Below are 19,891 nucleotides of genomic sequence, written 5' to 3'. Positions count from 1 at the left end.
ATTTTTATTAAAACCTTAGAATTACTAATAGCATTAATATAGATATTACCATTACTACTATGGTTATGAATATTAAAATTTTTATTATTTTCATTAGTATTAATATCATTTTATAATTATTGAAATTATTATTGATATTACAAAAATAAGTATCGTTATAAATATTAATCATTTTAACTACATACATAAACTAAATATATATATATATATATATATATAATATAAAAATTTGTTCAAATACGAGTACATGTTTTAATATATATACAAATGATATAGGTTCGTGAATCCAAGGTCAACCTTACGTGTTCAGTGATGTTATATGTATTTTTACTACAAAATACATTAGGTGAGTATATAGTCCCACTTTTAAACTCTAAATATTTCGGGATGAGAATACATGCGCTGTTTTAATAAATGATTTACGTTATGGACACAAGTAACTAAAAAATATATTCTACGTTGAGTTGTACCACTGGCATACTTCCCTGTAGCTTGGTAACTAATATTTACAGCGGTATTGTAAACGCGAATCCTGTTGATAGATCTATCGGGCCTGACAACCCCAACCGGACTGGACGACCAGTATTCAACGGTTGCACAGTACTTCGTTTCGTGACTATACTTGGTACAGTGTAGTAAGATTTCATAATAAAGGGAGTATGCGACGTGATTAAATGTTAAGTATGGTTACCAAGTGCTCAACCACTTAGAATATTTTTATTAAAATGTTTACATATGAAATCTTGTGGTCTATAGTTATAACGCTGCTAGCAACAAACCTATATATCTCACCAACTTTATGTTGACCTTTTAAAGCATATTATTCTCAGGTACGAATTAGGTCTTCCGCTGTGCATTAGCTCATGTTAAGGATATTACTTGGAGTCGATCATCGCAATGGAACCAAATGTTGAAGACTTCGTCCGGGAGGATAAGGTCGAGGTCCTCACATAAAACTTGCCAACGGCACATATGTTTCCATCATTCCTTCTTGCACATCTTTGGGTAGCTGTATGAAACAATGTTCATACATAATGTCTGTTCCAGCTCCTGTGTCAGTGTAAATGTTGCGTATTAAGCAATTTGCAACTCGCGCTTCTATAACTACTGGACCATCAGATGGGTTTGTGTTACACATAGAAGGAAATGATATTAATTGTTCTTCCCAATCTTCTAATACTTCTGCCTTCCTTCGTTGTCCAGCTTTCCATGGATGTATCATGCCCACTTCTATGGGTATGAATTCATTATCCTCGCCGTTTTTATCAGTATTGGTGAGATGATTCGTCTTAATAATGGATGGCGCCACTGTTAACACCTATTTCCTTATGAGGTAAGGCTTAGTATGTCAACAAGAGACCAGAAGTGATCTAGCTTTTAGGAGGGCGGAGTATTGCCGATTGATTTTTACCTTCGGGAAATAATCCCTGCAGAACCTGTACACAAGTGTAAGAACTTGTGGGGTGGCTTAATAAATCTGTCATCCGCAGAGCGTATAAGTGCTAGCCGGATGACTTCTAGTGAGAGAAAGTAGAGAGAGAAAGAGAGAAGTGAAGTCTCAGCTCTCAAAGTTGTCAGAATGTCTGAACTGTGTAAAATGACGACCCAAGGGGTCTATTTATAGTGTTAGATCCACCAGATTGCTCAGGGACACGTGTCAGATGATGATACGTTCTGTTACTCGCGGTCCGAAATTTATGCTGAAAGTGCCGTTCTCCGGCGAGGGCTTACACACTAGGCGGCCTTCAGGGCTTACGCATGACGGAGCAGCCTGTACAGCGGAGAACGCTGGACGGATAATTCCACAAAACTGTTGTTTCCAGCCTTCCTGATGCAATTTTTATGCAACCATTATGCCTTTTATGTGTGTATACGATAGGATACACCATTAAGTCCCCCAGTTTAAGGACTTAAGCATTTGAAAAATGATTAAGTTGTTAAACTTTTGATAACGCATGCCAACCAAAATCTTCACATTTCACCTTTTCCTTTCGCATTGGGAATCACACCACAGGCATTAAATGATAGGCGAATTTTACTGACAACATGATGATTGCTAAAATATCGCACGCGCCTCTTAGCTGTAAAAGGACTCTTCGATGTACTCACCTTTTTATCTTGTCCTTACACGTGTGTGGCTAAAAACAAAACCTCCAATTCACCATTAACTACAGCTGTTATATCTTCTTACTTTTAACCATCATAAACCCTAGCTGATAATTCGCGTTTACAACTTCCTTCTACAGTATTCATCTTCTTCCATTAATACCTTCTTTATTTTCTGTTTCATTAGAACATTAATGGCAGCCATAAAGGATGTTGCAGCTATTCCTAGCAAAGTAAATGAGAGATATTTAAGCGAGCTACTGTAACATTTCCTTAGATTAGCTGGTGTTGAACCAGTAATTCCTGCAATTAATGCCAGAGCCTGTTCACCGCCCCCTGGCAAAGTTGCCATTTATGGCCATTCAATCTTCAGATTTTGCTTACGTTTACCATTTACACCCTTCTTCTTAGAAGTTTGCAGATTTTTCGGTGTTGCTGTTGGTCAATTCGAACCAGCATCAATTCGAAAGATCTTGATTTTTGAAATGTATTATCACGCAAGGAAAATTGAGCCATCAATTCGAATATTTTGTCATCTGGTACGCATAGCACGCCATGAAAATGGTTGGTTTACATTCAATAAAGTTCATGGGTTTCTGAAACCTGCAGTTGATCATCCTGGCGATAACTGGTATGCTTCATTTATTTTCATAAATGAAGATGTAATTGATAAACAATACTCAGCTACTCGAGTATGGCGCAAATATTCGCATAACATTTCTGTTACCTTTCCAAAACTCGTCACCAAAGAAAATCTTTTATTTAAGAAGATTAAAGCTGAACAAATTAATGATATTAAATATGGGGAATACATGCTTTCGCTGACATCCATAAGCCAAGATTGGGATATCTCTCAAGGTTATGCTTGTATTCTTGCTGGGAAAAAGAGTAAGCATTTACTTTTGCTATATATGCTTAAATAAAATGTTCTTCTGTATCTATCCATTTAATCACTGTGACGTTTTAACTTTTTGCAGAAATTACTCCGCTTACCGCTATGCGATCATCATGTTATTCACAGCTTACTTTTAGCACTGAGAAAATTATTGATGATACCCCCAAAACAGATGAAGTGAGGGAGGAGGAGGAAGAAGAAGAAGAAGACATAGGTATGAATCGGATTGCCTCTAGAGAACGTCGTACCTCGGGTAATGAAAATGACAACACTGAATTATGCAAAATTTCATACCAAAACCTGTACTTGTTTTCTTACATGCCCAGTACTGGTGGATTTTATAATCCAAACCCTTCCTTATATTTTATGCCACCTTTGAAATGTTGTGAAGCATATTGGAACTCTTTTATAAGTAACAATTTTCCTTTATCTCCAACAGCTAGTGCATCACATCAAGACACTATCTTAGCAACTCTTCCGCCTTCCGCCAAGAGGAGAAGAACTGGTCAAATTCCTTAGTCATCTGCTCAACAGGGAGCTGGCCCTAGTTCTTCTCAACAACAAATTACGCTTCTCAATCTTGACACAAACATGCTCTCTTCTCTTTTAAAAGGACCACCACATTCGTATGAAGATTTCATGACTTTTCTGAATGCCATGGTGTGTCCTTCACTAGCGCAATTTTTTAGCAACTTATCTGATGCAGATGCCAAGAAAGTTAAGGCACAAAGCATTATTCTGAACATTGCTTCTGGTTTGAATGACCTTCAACGCCTATCTGATTTGCAGAACAGTGAAGTCACTACAAATAAGGAGCTATCTGCTGAAAAAGAGAAAGTAACCAAGGCTGAACGAATAGCCACAGAGATGAAGAGGGAATACGAGACAATGAAGAGGTATTATGAAAATTGCAACAGTCAGAGGGCGGAATATAAGGAGCAAGTTAAAGTACTATCTTTCAGAGAAACACGGCATCTGAGCAAAATTGATGAACTAGTGAAGGAGAAAGAAAAATTAGTTGAGGAAAATAACATATTGAAGGAACAGCTTAAAGCCAAAGAGGAGAATGAAAAACGAATGATAACTGGCATTCCTGAACTTGTAGAGCGTGTCTTTAACTGTCAGACACTATCTCACAGAATCCGTGAGTTTATCCGCCTTGCAAAATCTGCTGAACGGTTAGATTTTTTCAACTTTATGAAGAAAAAACTACCAGAACTTCCAAATCCTCTTCCTGAGGTAATCACATCAAAAATTAATGAAAATGCTATTTTAGAAGCTGATGAAGCCGGTGCCTCAATAGAAAATATAAAGTTTTCTGATCTTGAAAATCTGTGTAAAAGGCCGGATGTAACAATAGATGATGTATTGAATTACACTCCACAGAATGAATAAAACATTATGTTTTTATACATCTGCTTTTACATAACGCTTAATATTGCATTTAGTTATGTATATTAGAAAGATATGATGTAACTTAGTAAGATTATTGTACTGAACAATGTTCAAGATACTGAGATTGTACGTTGCAATCATTATAGTTATGAATATTAAAAACATATTCTCCGCCATACGCCTTCCGTCATGAAATTCATGAGGAAAAGTTATGAATTATTTTCGCCTTTAGATATTTTGCTGGACACTATGATCCGTTTTCTGTTTTGTTTTGTATTTTGAGTATATGTGTCATGACATTTTTTGTAGATTCGTTTCATCGCTTCGATGTTTTAGACGGCCTTCAGGGCTTACGCATGACGGAGCAGCCTGTACAGCGAAGAACGCTGGACGGATAATTCCACAAAACTGTTGTTTCCAACCTTTCTGATGCTATTTTTATGCAACCATTATGCCTTTTATGTGTGTATACGATAGGATACACCATTAATTTTCATTTTCAGTTCTCATAAATATACGTCCCATGCACAGAGACAAAAATAATCATTCATATGGATTGAACACCTGGTAACCGACATTAACAAGATGCATATAAGAATATCCCATATCATTCTGGGAAATCCATCGGACATGATAAAACAACATCGAAGTACTAAAGCATCTGCTCCAACAGATGGGGTTCGTTAGGCCCAATAGATCTATCTTTAGGATTCGCGTCAATTAGTAGACTGATTTACTAATTCTTAGGTTTCCAAGCAAAAAGGGGCATAATCGGCTTCGATCATTCAACCATATAATGTAGTTTCGATTACTTTTGTCTATTTCGTAAAACATTTATAAAAGCATCGCATGTATTCTCAGTCCCAAAAATATATATTGCAAAAACATTTAAAAAGGGAGCAAATGAAACTCACCTAATGTATTTTGTAGTAAAAATACATATGACTATATTGAACAATGCAGGGTTGGCCTCAGATTCACGAACCTATATCATTTATATATATATTAACACATATAATTGAAATTGAACAACTTCATATATATTTATTAGTTATATCATCTTTATATTAATAACTTATATGTTTCATAAATATATTCATTTTATGTATAAAAATATAGTTATGTTTTATGTGTTTAGTATAGTTTCATATAACTAATGGTTATTTGATAAAATAATATTAATAATTAGTAAGTAAGAAGTTGTATCTTTTTATGATAATAATAATACTAATAATAATAATTATGATAATAATAACAAAAATAATAATTTTAAAAATAATAATATTGTTAATAAAAATGAAAATACTTATGATACTAATAATAATGATAATACTAATAAATAAAATGTTATATATTAATACCTATTTTAATAATAATAATAATAATAATAATAATAATAATAATAATAATAATAATAATAATAATAATAATAATAATAATAATAATAATAATAATAATAATAATAATAATGATAATACTAATAATGATAAATAAAAATGATAATTTTAAAAATAATGCTAATTTTAAAAATAATGATAACTTTAATAATAAATGATAATTTTAATCATAAAAATGATACTTTTAATATTTATGATAATTTTAATAAAGATGATAATTTTTATAATAAAAATCATAATAATGATAACAATAATAATAATAATACTTATATTAGTGATCATAATGTTAATAATAATTATAATAATCCTTACATTTAAAACAATAATAATAATAATAATAATAATATAAAAATAATAAATAATAATAATAATAATAATAATAATAATAATAATAATAATAATAATAATAATAATAATAATAATAATAATAATAAACATTTTATACCATAATCATGGTATTATCATCCCATAGATTATCATCATCGTCGAATCATATTCATCGTCATCCTAACATTTATCATCACCATCCTCTTAACTATCGTTATAAACGTACCATCATCATCGTGATCATACAAACATAATCATCATTATCATGTATGTGAATCGTCATCATCTTCATACATCTCCTTTATCATCATCACTAAATATCATGATCATGATTATTGAGCTTCATAACCATCATCATATGTTTATCCTCATCATCACCATATATCATCATCATTATATCATATATATCATAATCATAATCATAGCATCATATTATTCATCATCGTAATCAACCCATCATCGTTATTGTTTATGTATCATTATTTTTATTGTCGTGATTACCTCATCAACATCACTCACCTACGATCGTCACCATCTATAACATCAATCTCGTTCATCACCGACACTTAATTAATATGCGTGAGTTTGTGTTATCGTCTAACAACAAAAGAAAAAGAACCCGCTGAGTTGAAATTCGGCTCAAGTTGGCTCAAGAACCCAAGAACAAGTAATAGCCCAACAATTTAATATTCGGCCCAATATGAAAATAGCAACAAGTAGCCCAACAGTAACCCGTTAACAAGCCCAATGAGTAGTTCATTTGTTATCGGCCCACTTGATGGGTTTTAATCTGAGCAGCGAGAAAAAAAAATCTTACTAACAGATAATGCTATACCATTATTATCAAGTGGGGTTATCCTTTTGTTGTTTGTCGACCATAAAGGAAAACAAAACACATTACAGCAGTGACTTTAATCTCATAACGCAGTCCCCAAATTATTCGATATTGGTGGTTAAGTTGGTGAAGGTTTTCGTTGATTCCAACAATATAATGGTAGTGGGTATTACTTGCAAGATCAAAATGGGTGTGGTGTTGGTTTCGAGGGGAAGAGGCTGCTGTTCTTGATCGTAACAGGAAAAATAATAGCTGCAGATAGGTGGTGGTTGCGTTAGTTTTAAAACTAAAACAACAAAATAGGAAATGAAATAGTTGCAAGTTTTGATGGTTCTTCAATGGTGGTGTTGATGGGTTTTCGTTGTATTATCACCACTGTTCATCTGGGTTTTGGTTAAAACCGAAAAACAGTTGAGCAAAAAGGTTTCAGGTGGTGGTGACCTCTTCGAACAGCAGGTTTGGGTAATAACATGACACGATGGTGGTGGTGATAGAAGGTGGCTCGCGGTAGAGGTTGGTTGCATTATGGAGAACCCAAAGTGGTTTTATGATCTTGTGTGTTTGTTTTAGTTGTGGTAGTGATCGTGGGTGTAGGGTGGTCCTGCAATGGGTAACGATGGCGTAGAGTAGTGCTGTGTGGCGGATGTTTAAGTTGACAGAGAAAGAGAGAAGATGGTTCATTGATATCTCTATGTGTGTGAATATATAGAATATATATGTATATAAATATAATATACTACCATAATTAAAAAAATATGGTGATTGATTGTAGTTGCAAGAAAAAGAAACGAGATAGATAGTGGGTTATGGATATGACACAGATTGGAAATAGAAAACATACATAAAGATAAAAAAAAATGTGGGGATCATGCTAGTAACATAGATTCATATAATATAAGATTAGGATATAATAATAATAATAATAAAGTAATAATATTATAATATAACTTAATAAAACGTGTAAGATTAATCAGCCGCCTCAATTAAGTTGCCGTCAATTTTCGTGGAGTACTAAATCGTGCTCCGTTGATAAATAGTGACGGATAAAAGTCTTCGAAAAAATCCCATATTTTTAAATTAAGACCATTTATTTATTTTGGTCATTATGGTATAAAATTCGATCATAAATTATTAAATAAAAATTACATTAATTATTCACTCCCACTCCCAAGTAAAATATAAAAAGTTTTAAAATTAACTAAATAGCTCCTAAATACATTTTTACTAAGCCTATAATTTATCAAACCCATTTTCGAGTCACCGTTTATTTTAAAATCACATAAGTTCCTTTTTAATTCATTTAATATCAATTGAATGACAAATGAGCATTTCCGTCGTTTACTAAATAACTTCAAAATTTCTTTATATATATATATATATATATATATATATATATATATATATATATATATATATATATATATATATATATATATATATAACATACTTTATATATTCACTTTTATAATAAATTTTAATATATCTTATATTAATTTACATATTTATTTATAACAAATTGTATATTGTATATAATAGTTTATTAATATTCTTATGCATAATTATTTATATTTACTTATTTATATATATTTATCTATTTACAAATAATGGTTCGTGAATCATCAGAAATGGTCGAAGTCAAATGATATCATAAAACAAATTCAAAATTTTGAGACTCAATATTACAGACTTTGCTTATCGTGTCAAAATTAAATAAGAATTAAGTTTAAATTTGATCGGAAATTTCCGGTTCACTACAGTACCTACCCGTTAAAGAAATTTCGTCCTAAAATTTAAGTGAGGTCGTCATATCTAACAATAAGAATGTTTTCATGAAGAATTTTAGTTGATAAAATAGAGTTTTATCATTATTGAGTAATATAGATAAAACGATTTGATTACTCGAAGTGTACGAATGAAACTATCACTAAATAGTGAAATGCGTAAATGTAGGTTCGTCTTAACCGGTGACGTAGTCACGGCTGATTTCTGGAATTCAAGGAATTTGAAGAAAATCTTTGAAATCTGAATAAGATTTGATTTCCTCGGGATTAAGAAAATTAGGATCTCTCTAATTAAATGCAGAAATCCGTCTTGATTTCTTTATCGGTTATTTCACTATAAATTAACTTCTTCCGTTCAATTATTTTTACCACTCCTATACTAAATTCCCAAATTCAAAAGACTGTGAAAATGCTTAATCTAATTCTGATTCTTGTCCTTATCCTTACTATCTCAACAATCATTCTCCTTTTTCAACTACCACCGGAGGAATCTGTTTTCTTCCACTTCGCCCTTGGGGTTATAATGTTTTTAATTCTTCCGTGTCTTTATGTTGCAATAAACATTGATATACACAGTTTGTAATTTATGTGTTGTTATCGGGCTTTATGTTCTCCCTTATATTTCAAAGCCCCTTGCTTTTTTTTTCTTCTCCCGACCTTAAGTAAAGCGATCAAGACGTCTCAGTTTATAGGTATGAAATTTGAAAGAACATAACTATGATTATAAGCAGAAAGGAAAAGTAATAGCACGATTTGATTTGTTAAATTACCAGAATTACTGAGGATAGAACTATCAAGAATGTATTCTTGATATGTCTTGAGGTTATATAGAATGAAAGAATCATGTAACATGGCACATGATGACGTTATGGTCTGTGAATCATCATGTTTCATTAGAAACTCAGCATGACTTACTGTAATATAATCATGTTGATCAAGTATCATTATATTATACTAACTCATGCATCAATTTCCAACGCTACTTCAAAATCATTCATAATTCAAACTAGAATTTTAAAGAAATTTAGAAACTAAAGTAGTTTCCTTTATGATGTAATATAGATAGCACGAAGAGATAAATAATTTCGGACGAGAATATTTATGAAAATATCTTCAGAAATATCGAAGATATTTATGATGATATTTTGGAGTTTCTAAGTTTGAAAGTTGATAAGGAAAAATTTTCCGTAAGATTTTAACATGACTTCGGAGCAAGATATTCTCTAAAGATTTCAACGGATCCAGAATTACCTGGATTCTTTGAACATAGGGTATGGTCCTTGTATTTGTCCTTGGTCTCCTTCGTGGTTAGCTTAATCCATTTTCCAGTTCCAACTTTTCTGAGTTTTTCCAACATACTATTCTTTATCATCAATCTTCCGACGATTAAGGTCGTTTACGGTTGCCTACAGTTTCTGCTGCTTCATTCAGCTTATTTTTTTCTTTTTTTTTTCTTCAAAATTTGGAGTATTAATTCGTAGACTGAATGCTTTTCAGAATTTCAGAATGGAAGATCATAATCCTAAGAGATAAATGTTATATGTATACATATAACTGTTGATGTAGATATGCTGTAAGTTTTCAAAGTACTGATTGCTGATTCCCGGTAATTGATAAGGTAGTTCTCGTTACAAGATGCGAATGAGTATATGATAGGGTTTCAATGAATAAATATAATGATTTATCAGAGAGATTTAAGCGAAGAAGCAACGAGGTTGCTGGTACGTCTGCTGGTAATTTGGTGAAATATAAAAGGTTCCCTGATAACGATGACGAAAAACAGACTTATATATCAAGGTTATAATAAGGCTAATTCGAATGAAAGTCGAAGTTGATTTTTTGGAGCTGTGACAAAATTGGCTACTTTGGAAAGGAACTGTAAAGTTATTTTCGGTAATAACAACGCCAAAGGAGTTAGCACAAATACGTGTTAAATGTTTACTCAGGTTCTGAGTGTTTTCAGGTGCATAACTATATGCATCAATCTTTTCTTCCGTAGGTGAAGTGCGGTTGGTTCATCCTCTCGATTGAGGTGTTTTCAAGAATTATGAAAGGTTTGAACGCAGATTGTAGCCGTCAAAATACCAATGAGGTTTAAGATGAAATCAAGTGGCAAACTTGAAGAATTGTTTAGTTTCATATGTTATAACCAATATTTTAATTCATTTTAATTGTCCAATGTTGGTAGTCCATAGTTAGCAGTCCACAGTTACTAATTCAATAATTCATATATAGTTTATAATATTCGAATTAATTAATACGTATCGTGACCCGTATACATGTCTCAGACTCGATCACAACTCAAAGTATATATATTATTTAAGAATCAACCTCAACCCTGTATAGGGAACTCGAACACTACAACATATAGAGTGTCTATGGTTATTCCAAATAATATATATAGATGCGTCGATATGATATGTCAAAACATTGTATACGTGTCCCGACATTTAAAGTGCGTAAAATAAATAACAGTAATTAAATGATGATAAATAAAATTGCGAGAATTTAAATTGCGATAAATAAATTGTGATAATTAAATGTAATAAGTTAGCTAGGAACAGTTAGCTAGGAACAGTTAGCGTGGATTCTTAACAAAATTTCTCATAGTTAATTTGTTTGTTTCTAACAAATTTTATTTTTGTCCAATATTTTCTTCATTATGCCACTTGTTGGATTCTGATAGGTTAAAATCCAAATATAAAATTGAATGAAAATGGTTATTCTACGGTGAATGGTTACGTATATCGGTGGTTGTAAGTAGGATAGTAAATGAATGTGGAATCAGATTCGAAGAATGTACAGTGTACTTATTAATGTGAAATCTAAATATTCATCGGGTATTACCTACCCGTTAAAATATTTTCACCATTAACAGTTTGTACAAAAGAATTTTTAATTACAATCTTTATGAAAACATATATACATATATTTTCTTCAGATGTAATCATGGATTTAATGAGTGAATATGATATTCAACTCATTTGGTTTACGGTTAGAACTAGAGTACGTAATCTCTGAACATTAGAGGTTACATAACCATCATGTCATACGAAGATAAATGATATAGAACGATACATAGAATGATGATTATACTCGAGGTACAGAATGAGATGTTGAGACATGGATTGTTGATGGTACTGGTGCTGTTATTGATGATACTGTTGGTGCCGGTGATGTTGCTGAAGCTGTAAATTTTGCACCATATTCTCCAAATTGATTAGTTGAGCGTGAAGTTCGTTGACTTCTTCTATTAGTCCAGAATGATTTGTCGGTTGAAACGAGTGGATGAATAACGTTTAGAATTGTGGATAGAATATGATCGTGTCGAGCTACTCTGGAAATGAGGGTGAAAATGGTGTTTCGGACTGATTCACCGGTAAGTGCTTCAGGTTCTTCGCCCAGAAGACAATATGGTGGATGAAAGGGATCGCTTCTTCTTGTCTCCAATGATTAAGTTGACTACGAACCCATTCTCAATTTATCCAGAATTGAAGATGACTAGTTGGTTGATCCATTTCTGTGACGACCCGGAAATTTCCGACCAAATTTAAACTTAACCTTTATATGTTTCCGACACGATAAGCAGAATTTGTAATGTTGAATCTCAAAAAGTTTGGAACTACATTCATGTAATCAATTATCCTTTGACCGTGTTCAACGATTCACGAACAATTATGTGTATATAGATATGTATATATAATATATAATATTAACTAAAAATATTAACAAAGTATTAGATATATGATACTTTACATGAACGTAATTGTTTCGATATATTTATCGACAGGATTAAGAGATAATATCAAATGATTGAATTATCAGATACATTATGATATGATTACGGGCCTATGTTATGAGGTCCACTGTGATTTAAGAAATCTATTCTTTTTGACAATATTCAGAAAATGGTAAAGTGATTTATAAGTAAGAACAAATGTGTCAATTAACGGGAACTGGACAAGGGTTAGTGGAAATTCCTGTTTAATTTTCAAGGCATGTTTTATAATATTTTCCTAGTGACCTTGATAAGATAACTATGTTAACTTTCATTTTATTTAATATGAAAGTAAGAACGTGGAGTGTAAATAACTTAGATGTTGGATATCGACAAGTTAAGTAACTCGATATTTTTCATTAAGATGATTTCATACGTTTATTTAACCTTTGGACTTTATCCCATGCTTCACCAACAGACTGTAATTTAAAAACTTGAAACCTATTATGAATATATATAATTCTACTTTTCTAAAATGTTTTATGATATAACGATTTAAATTAATATTAAATATATTTATACGCGTATTATACGTACATAGTTTTATACTTTTACTATACTTTAACTTTATCTTTACTTTACTTTTACTTTACTTTAACTTTAATAATTCATACTTTAATAATTCACTTTAATAATTCACTTTAATAATTCATACTTTAATAATTCACTTTAATAATTCACTTTAATAATTCATACTTTAATAATTCACTTTAATAATTTACTTTAATAATTCAAAAATCTATTATAAATAGAATTCAATAGGTTTCATTATTTTATAGAAAACTTAAAAATATATTTCTCTAAACTCTCTCAATCGAATTACATATATATATTTACTTAGTATTACTTCAAGATATTATTAGTATACATAAAATACTACGACGGAGTTATATTCAGACGATTTCAAAATAAGTTTTCAAATGGAATAGAGCTAAGGAAATTATGGGTTATAGCTATGGAGGTTATGGGTATTGATCGAGGGTATTGCTCGTGAGGTCAACCTAACGTTTATCATTTTCGTTGCGTCTATGTACTTTCCTGCAAAATTGAATCACAATATTGATACGTTCGTGAATGCGAGACAAACCATGCACTTGTTCAGTGTCGTCATATACATAATTGCTACGAAATACAGTATTGTGAGTTTCATTTGCTCCCTTTTTAATTGCTTTTGCAATATATATTTTTGGGCTGAGAATAAATGCGCTGTTTTTATAAATGTTTACAGGATAGACACAAGTACTTAAAATATATTCTACGTTGAGTTGTACCACCCTGCATATTTTTCCTAATAGCTTGGTAACTACTATTTACATGTGGTATTGTAAACGCGAATCCTGTTGATAGATCTATCGGGCCTGACAACCCCAACCGGACTGGACGACCAGTATTCAACGGTTGCACAGTATTTCGTTCCAGTGACTACACTTGGTACAGTGTAGTGAGATTTCATAATAAAGGGAATATGCGACATTGATTAAATGTTAAGTATGGTTACCAAGTGCTCAACCACTTAGAATATTTTTATTAAAACGTTTATGTATATGAAATCTTGTGGTCTATTACTATTACGAAAATGATTGGTTATGATAAACTAATAAACTCACCAACCTTTTGGTTGACACTTTAAAGCATGTTTATTCTCAGGTATTAAAGAAATCTTCCGCTGTGCATTAGCTTATTTTAAGGATATTACTTGGCGTCATTCATGACATACTTTGAAAGACGTTGCATTCGAGTCGTTGAGTTCATCAAGATTAATATTAAGTCAATAATAATTGGATGTAATATGAAATGGTATGCATGCCGTCAATTTTTGATGTAAAGAAAGTTTGTCTTTTAAAAACGAATGCAATGTTTGTAAAATGTATCATATAGAGGTCAAATACCTCGCGATGTAATCAACTATTGTGAATCGTTTATAATGTATATGAACGGATCCTTTCAGTTGGTATCAGAGCAGTGGTCTTAGCGAACCAGGTCTTGCATTAGTGTGTCAAACTGATAGTTGTTAAGATGCATTAGTGAGTCTGGACTTCGAACGTGTCTGCATGTGAAAAAGTTTGCTTATCAATTATAGTCGGAAATCATCTACTTATCATCTTTAGGAAATTACCTGCTTATCATCTTAAGTCTAGACGAGTTTTCCTGTATTTATTGCATAATAGTGTATAGACGAATTCTTATCTTAGCACATCTATTACTGTGAACTTTGACTGACATCTTTTCAAAGATTCACCGTAATTTACGGGATTTTGGTATTGTATATACATATACAAATTATGTAATTGAAGAATACCAAATCTAAATTCTACAATCTATTTCATACCAAAAATTCTTTCCCTGATCCTACGATATGGATCCCTCAACCAGTTCAAATTCCTCAGATTCCAACAGCTATTCTGATATGGATATCTACCTGAGCTCCGAAAGTAGCGTCACCAGAATGGATCAACCAATTTCCCATCATCTATTTTGGATGAATTAGGGATGGGTCCGTAGTCTACTCAACCATTGGAGACAAAAAGAAGGTGATCCCTTCCATCTACCACATTGCCCTCTCGGCGATGAACCTGAAGCACTTACCGGCGAACCTGTTCGAGACACCATTTTCTCACTCATTGCTAGAGTATCTCGTCATGATTATATACTATCCCATATTGCGAAACTTATTCATCCGCTCGTTCCAACCGTCAATCATCCCGGTGTACTAGCAGAAATTAACGAACTTCGCGCCCGAGTAGTGGCTTTGGAACACATGGTGCAAGGATTACAAACACCATCAGCAGCACCAGCAGCATAACCAATACCGCCAGTAACATCCACATCGCAAGCCTCAATACCACAAGCTTCAGCAGCATCACCGGCATCAACAGCACCACCACCATCAACATCAACAAGATCAGTACCACCACCAACAATCACATCCGCATCACACGCCTCAACATCACAATTTGTATCTCGAATATCAACATCACACGCACCATAGATACCAAGGAATACCAACAACAACAAACGATGAGGTATTGATTCATAACTTCATCGGAGAAACATCCTGCGGTGATAATGTAATCTCTAAAGTCTTAGGGATTATCTATTTCAGCCTTATCCATAAATCAGATGAGTAGAATAGATAGAGATGATAGGGAGAAGAATCGAAACCCTGACAAGAATGGTGAGCGATTTACAAGCTAGACTTGCTATACAAGCATCACCAGCACTTACCGGCAGTATCATCAGCATCAACAATATCGTCAGCACCACCATCACCGTCAGTACTGTCAGCATCATCAGCACTAGCAGCACCTATAACATCACAAGTTCCGTCAGTTCAAGAATCGCCGTGGACGTCATCATTGATCAACAACGAGTATTTTGTATCAACGAGTTATGAAGTATTAACTCATTCTTCTGAAGAAATTATATATATATATATATTTTATATATATGAATGCTGAAACTATAAAAATCTTTCGTACTAAGCTATCGAATATGAATTAAAAAAGGGTAGATACTACTCAGTTAAATTCATATTACTAATATGCTATGATGTACATCCTTCGTTAACAACCTAACCATCGTAACTACAATCTTTGATTCAATTAAATGAATTCGGTTTCATAATAAACCAAGTGTATCATTCAATAACATGTTTGATTTTACACTTTCATCTTCAATGTACTCGAAACTTACTGGAAAACAACATTCGTATCTTGTGAAGTTAGCAAGAGTTCTATGAGCATCAGCATAATTCACTAAGGAAATATCTATAAGAATAAATATTGAAATATTGATTACATTAGCGAAATACTCCGCGAAGATTATGTAATCTCTAATGTTTTAGAGATTATTCTTTACTAATCCAAGCCGAAAATCAAATGAGCTTAATATGATATTAACTCATTAAATCTGTATTACATCTGAAGAAAATATACATACATATATTTTCATAAAGACTGTAATGAAAAATTCTTGTTCAAAATATTATTTGTGACATTTTTTTAACGGGTAGGTAATACTCGAGAGATATATAAATGAACAATTAATATATTACATTCTTCGATTGTAATTCAGTAAATCATCAACTATACTCCCTATTTTCACAACAGTATACCTTCTTTTATAAGAAATCAAAACAACCATACTCATTCAAATTCAATCACCTATTCTGATTTTTGAAATCTCAGAATGCAACTCGAGATATAAGCAAAACCATCACTCTTAGATCCTTACATTTTTTCAAAGATATACTTTGACTTCAAAACTGTGATAGAACATCACTTTTAATTGTAACACTCAAAAGGATACGAGAATCAATCGAGATTCATGACGAATTTATCCTTTGGATATTGACAATGACAAGCTGCATTTAAAACGCTTTGAAATTTAGGAAGACACTTCAAATAAGGAACAATCGAGATGATGATCCAATCACACATTACCCAAAGTCTTGTACCTGAAAAACTCTCGAACCCAAAGTCATAGTTTAACACATACCCGCGTTGAATTCTTTAGCATTTATTAGCAAAAACAACCTTACGATTCTTTTCAAAGTAGCCAGTTTTGTCACAGCTCCAACAAGTCAACTTCGACTTTTCAGTAAAACTAATTTTATTATAACTTCGATAGATACGCTGCCCTTTCACCATCGTTACTGGGGAACCTTTCATATCTCACCACATTAGCAGTAAACTTATCAACAACTTCATTAACCTTCGACTTAAACCTCTCCAAAAAGTCACTATACTTATTCATTGAAACTCCATCTTTTACTCATCCGCATCTTGCAACAAGAATTGCCATACCAATTACTGAAAATTAGCAATCAGTATTTTGAAATCTCGCAGCGTTTCTACTTCAATAGTTATATATACATATAACATCTATCTCCTAAACTTACACACTTCGAATGTGAAGTTTCTGAAAAACATCTCAAACTGTGAATTAGTTCTCGAAATGCTAATGAAGCAGCAGAAACTGTAAACGACTTTTACAGTCAAAAGTTTGATGACAAAGAATAATGTGTTGGTAAAGCCCAGAAAAAGAGAAGAGTTGGTACTGAACAATGGATTGAGCAGACCGTGAAGGAGACCAAGGACAAAAACAAGGACCAAAGTCTGTATTTAAAGAATCTTGATGATTCAGTTTCTAACGAAGTCATTAACGAATACCTTGTTCCTGACTCTAAACCTTTGCGGACCTTATTCTCATCATCATCTTATCTTAAATATTATAAGATATCTTCGTATCTCTCATTATACATATTCTCCATATTTCTGGAGATATTTTCACAACTATTCTTATCTGAGATCATTTATCTCTCCGTAATATCTGCAACATAAAAGAAACTGTGTTAGTTTCTAAATTCTGAAAAATTCAAATTTGAATATTTTGAAGTAGTGTTGGGAACTGAAGCACGAGTTAGTATAATATAATGACACTTGATCAACGTGATTATATTACAGTAATTCATGCTGAGTTTCTAATGGAACGTGATGATTCACAGAACATACCGTCATCATGTGCCATTTACACGACTCTTACATTTTACCAAATCTCCAAACATATTAAGAACATATCTTCTTGATAGTTCTATCTTTTCGGATATTCTGGTAATTTGCCAAATCAAGATCGTACTATTACGATTTCCTTCTTAGAACATTAACTATGTTCATCCAAAACTTCATACCTACTAATTCTGGACCATTATTCGCTTGACTTAAAGCCGAGAAGAGACAACAAAAGTATGAAACTCCGAAATGTAAGGGAGAATATAAAGTCCAATAACTACACATAAATTACAAACCGTGTATATCAATGTTTATCGCAACATAAAGACACGGGAGAATTAAAAACACTATAACCCCAAGGGCGAAGTGAAAGAAAACAGATTCCTCCGGTGGAAGTTGGAAAAGGAGAATGATTGTTGCGATAGTAAGGATAAGGACAAGGATTAGAACTGGATTAAGCATTTTCGCAATCTTTTGAAATTGGAATTGAGTATAGAAGTGGTAAAAACTAATGGAATGGAAAAGGTAAATATATAAGGGAAATAACAGACGTAGTAATCGGGACAGATCATCGCATTTAATTAAAGAGATCCTAATTTCCTTAAATCTCGAAGAAACAGATCTTATAGATTTCCAAGATTTTTTTTTTGAATCCCTTGAATTCCGGAATTCAACCATGACTACGTCAAAAATTATGACGAAACTTATTTTTCTCATTCCACTATTTTGTGATAGCTTCACTCATACGCTTCGAGTAATCGGATCATTTTATTCATATTACTCTATGGTAATAAAATACTATCTATCAACACATATCCGTCATGAAAACATTTTTATGGTTAGCCATGACGACCTCGATCAAATTTCGGGACGAAATTTCTTTAACGGGTAGGTACTGTGACGACCCGGAAATTTTCGACCAAATTTAAACTTAACCTTTATATGTTTCCGACACGATAAGCAGAATTTGTAATGTTGAATCTCAAAAAGTTTGGAACTACATTCATGTAATCAATTACCCTTTGACCGTGTTCGACGATTCACGAACAATTATGTGTATATAGATATGTATATATAATATATAATATTAACTGAAAACATTAACAAAGTATTAGGTATATGATACTTTACATGAACGTAATTGTTTCGATATATTTATCGACAAATTAAGAGATAATATCAAATGATTGAATTATCAGATACATTATGATATGATTGCGGGCCTATGTTATGAGGTCCACTGTGATTTAAGAAATCTATTCTTTTTGACAATATTCGGAAAATGGTAAAGTGATTTATAAGTAAGAACAAATGTGTCAATTAACGGGAACTAGACAAGGGTTAGTAGAAATTCCTGTTTAATTTTCAAGGCATGTTTTATAATATTTTCCTAGTGACCTTGATAAGATAACTATGTTAACTTTCATTTTATTTAATATGAAAGTAAGAACGTGGAGTGTAAATAACTTAGATGTCGGATATCGACAAGTTAAGTAACTCGACATTTTTCATTAAGATGATTTGATACGTTTATTTAACCTTTGGACTTTATCCCATGCTTCACCAATAGACTGTAATTTAAAAACTTGAAACCTATTATGAATATATATAATTCTACTTTTCTAAAATGTTTTATGATATAACGATTTAAATTAATATTAAATATATTTATACGCGTATTATACGTACATAGTTTTATACTTTTACTATACTTTAACTTTATCTTTACTTTACTTTTACTTTACTTTAACTTTAATAATTCATACTTTAATAATTCACTTTAATAATTCACTTTAATAATTCATACTTTAATAATTCACTTTAATAATTCACTTTAATAATTCATACTTTAATAATTCACTTTAAT

The 19,891-nt window shown here is 32.1% G+C and overlaps 2 protein-coding genes across 4 annotated transcripts in view; both read left to right on the top strand.

The window, feature by feature from the left end:
* Positions 1-19,891, top strand: part of LOC139894433 (protein trichome birefringence-like 19) — a 53,500-nt gene that overhangs the window by 22,463 nt on the left and 11,146 nt on the right. Inside the window, exon 2 of one of the 3 annotated variants that reach the window (XR_011774980.1) lies at positions 14,162-14,446. The exons of the other annotated variants lie outside the window; for them this stretch is intronic. The gene's annotated coding sequence lies outside the window, so the exon portion shown is untranslated. Of the gene's footprint in view, positions 1-14,161; positions 14,447-19,891 lie in introns of those variants that run through there. 3 annotated transcript variants of the gene reach the window in all.
* LOC139894434 (uncharacterized) lies at positions 3,194-4,439 on the top strand. Its single transcript, XM_071877728.1, has 2 exons — positions 3,194-3,661; positions 3,791-4,439. Exons 1-2 carry the CDS (start codon positions 3,593-3,595, stop codon positions 4,394-4,396), a joined length of 675 nt encoding a protein of 224 aa, XP_071733829.1. The 5' UTR covers positions 3,194-3,592; the 3' UTR covers positions 4,397-4,439.

The sequence above is a fragment of the Rutidosis leptorrhynchoides genome, chromosome 2 (genome assembly GCF_046630445.1).
Source record: "Rutidosis leptorrhynchoides isolate AG116_Rl617_1_P2 chromosome 2, CSIRO_AGI_Rlap_v1, whole genome shotgun sequence".
Classification (NCBI taxonomy): Eukaryota; Viridiplantae; Streptophyta; class Magnoliopsida; order Asterales; family Asteraceae; genus Rutidosis; species Rutidosis leptorrhynchoides.
This window is presented reverse-complemented; position numbering and strand designations above follow the sequence as displayed.

Bases quoted from the DNA above. Each gene is read 5' to 3' on its own strand.
- LOC139894434 (XM_071877728.1), top strand. From the start codon at position 3,593: ATGCTCTCTTCTCTTTTAAAAGGACCACCACATTCGTATGAAGATTTC. The intron at 3,662-3,790 runs GTGTGTCCTTCA...TCTGATTTGCAG, and splicing joins TGACTTTTCTGAATGCCATG to AACAGTGAAGTCACTACAAA.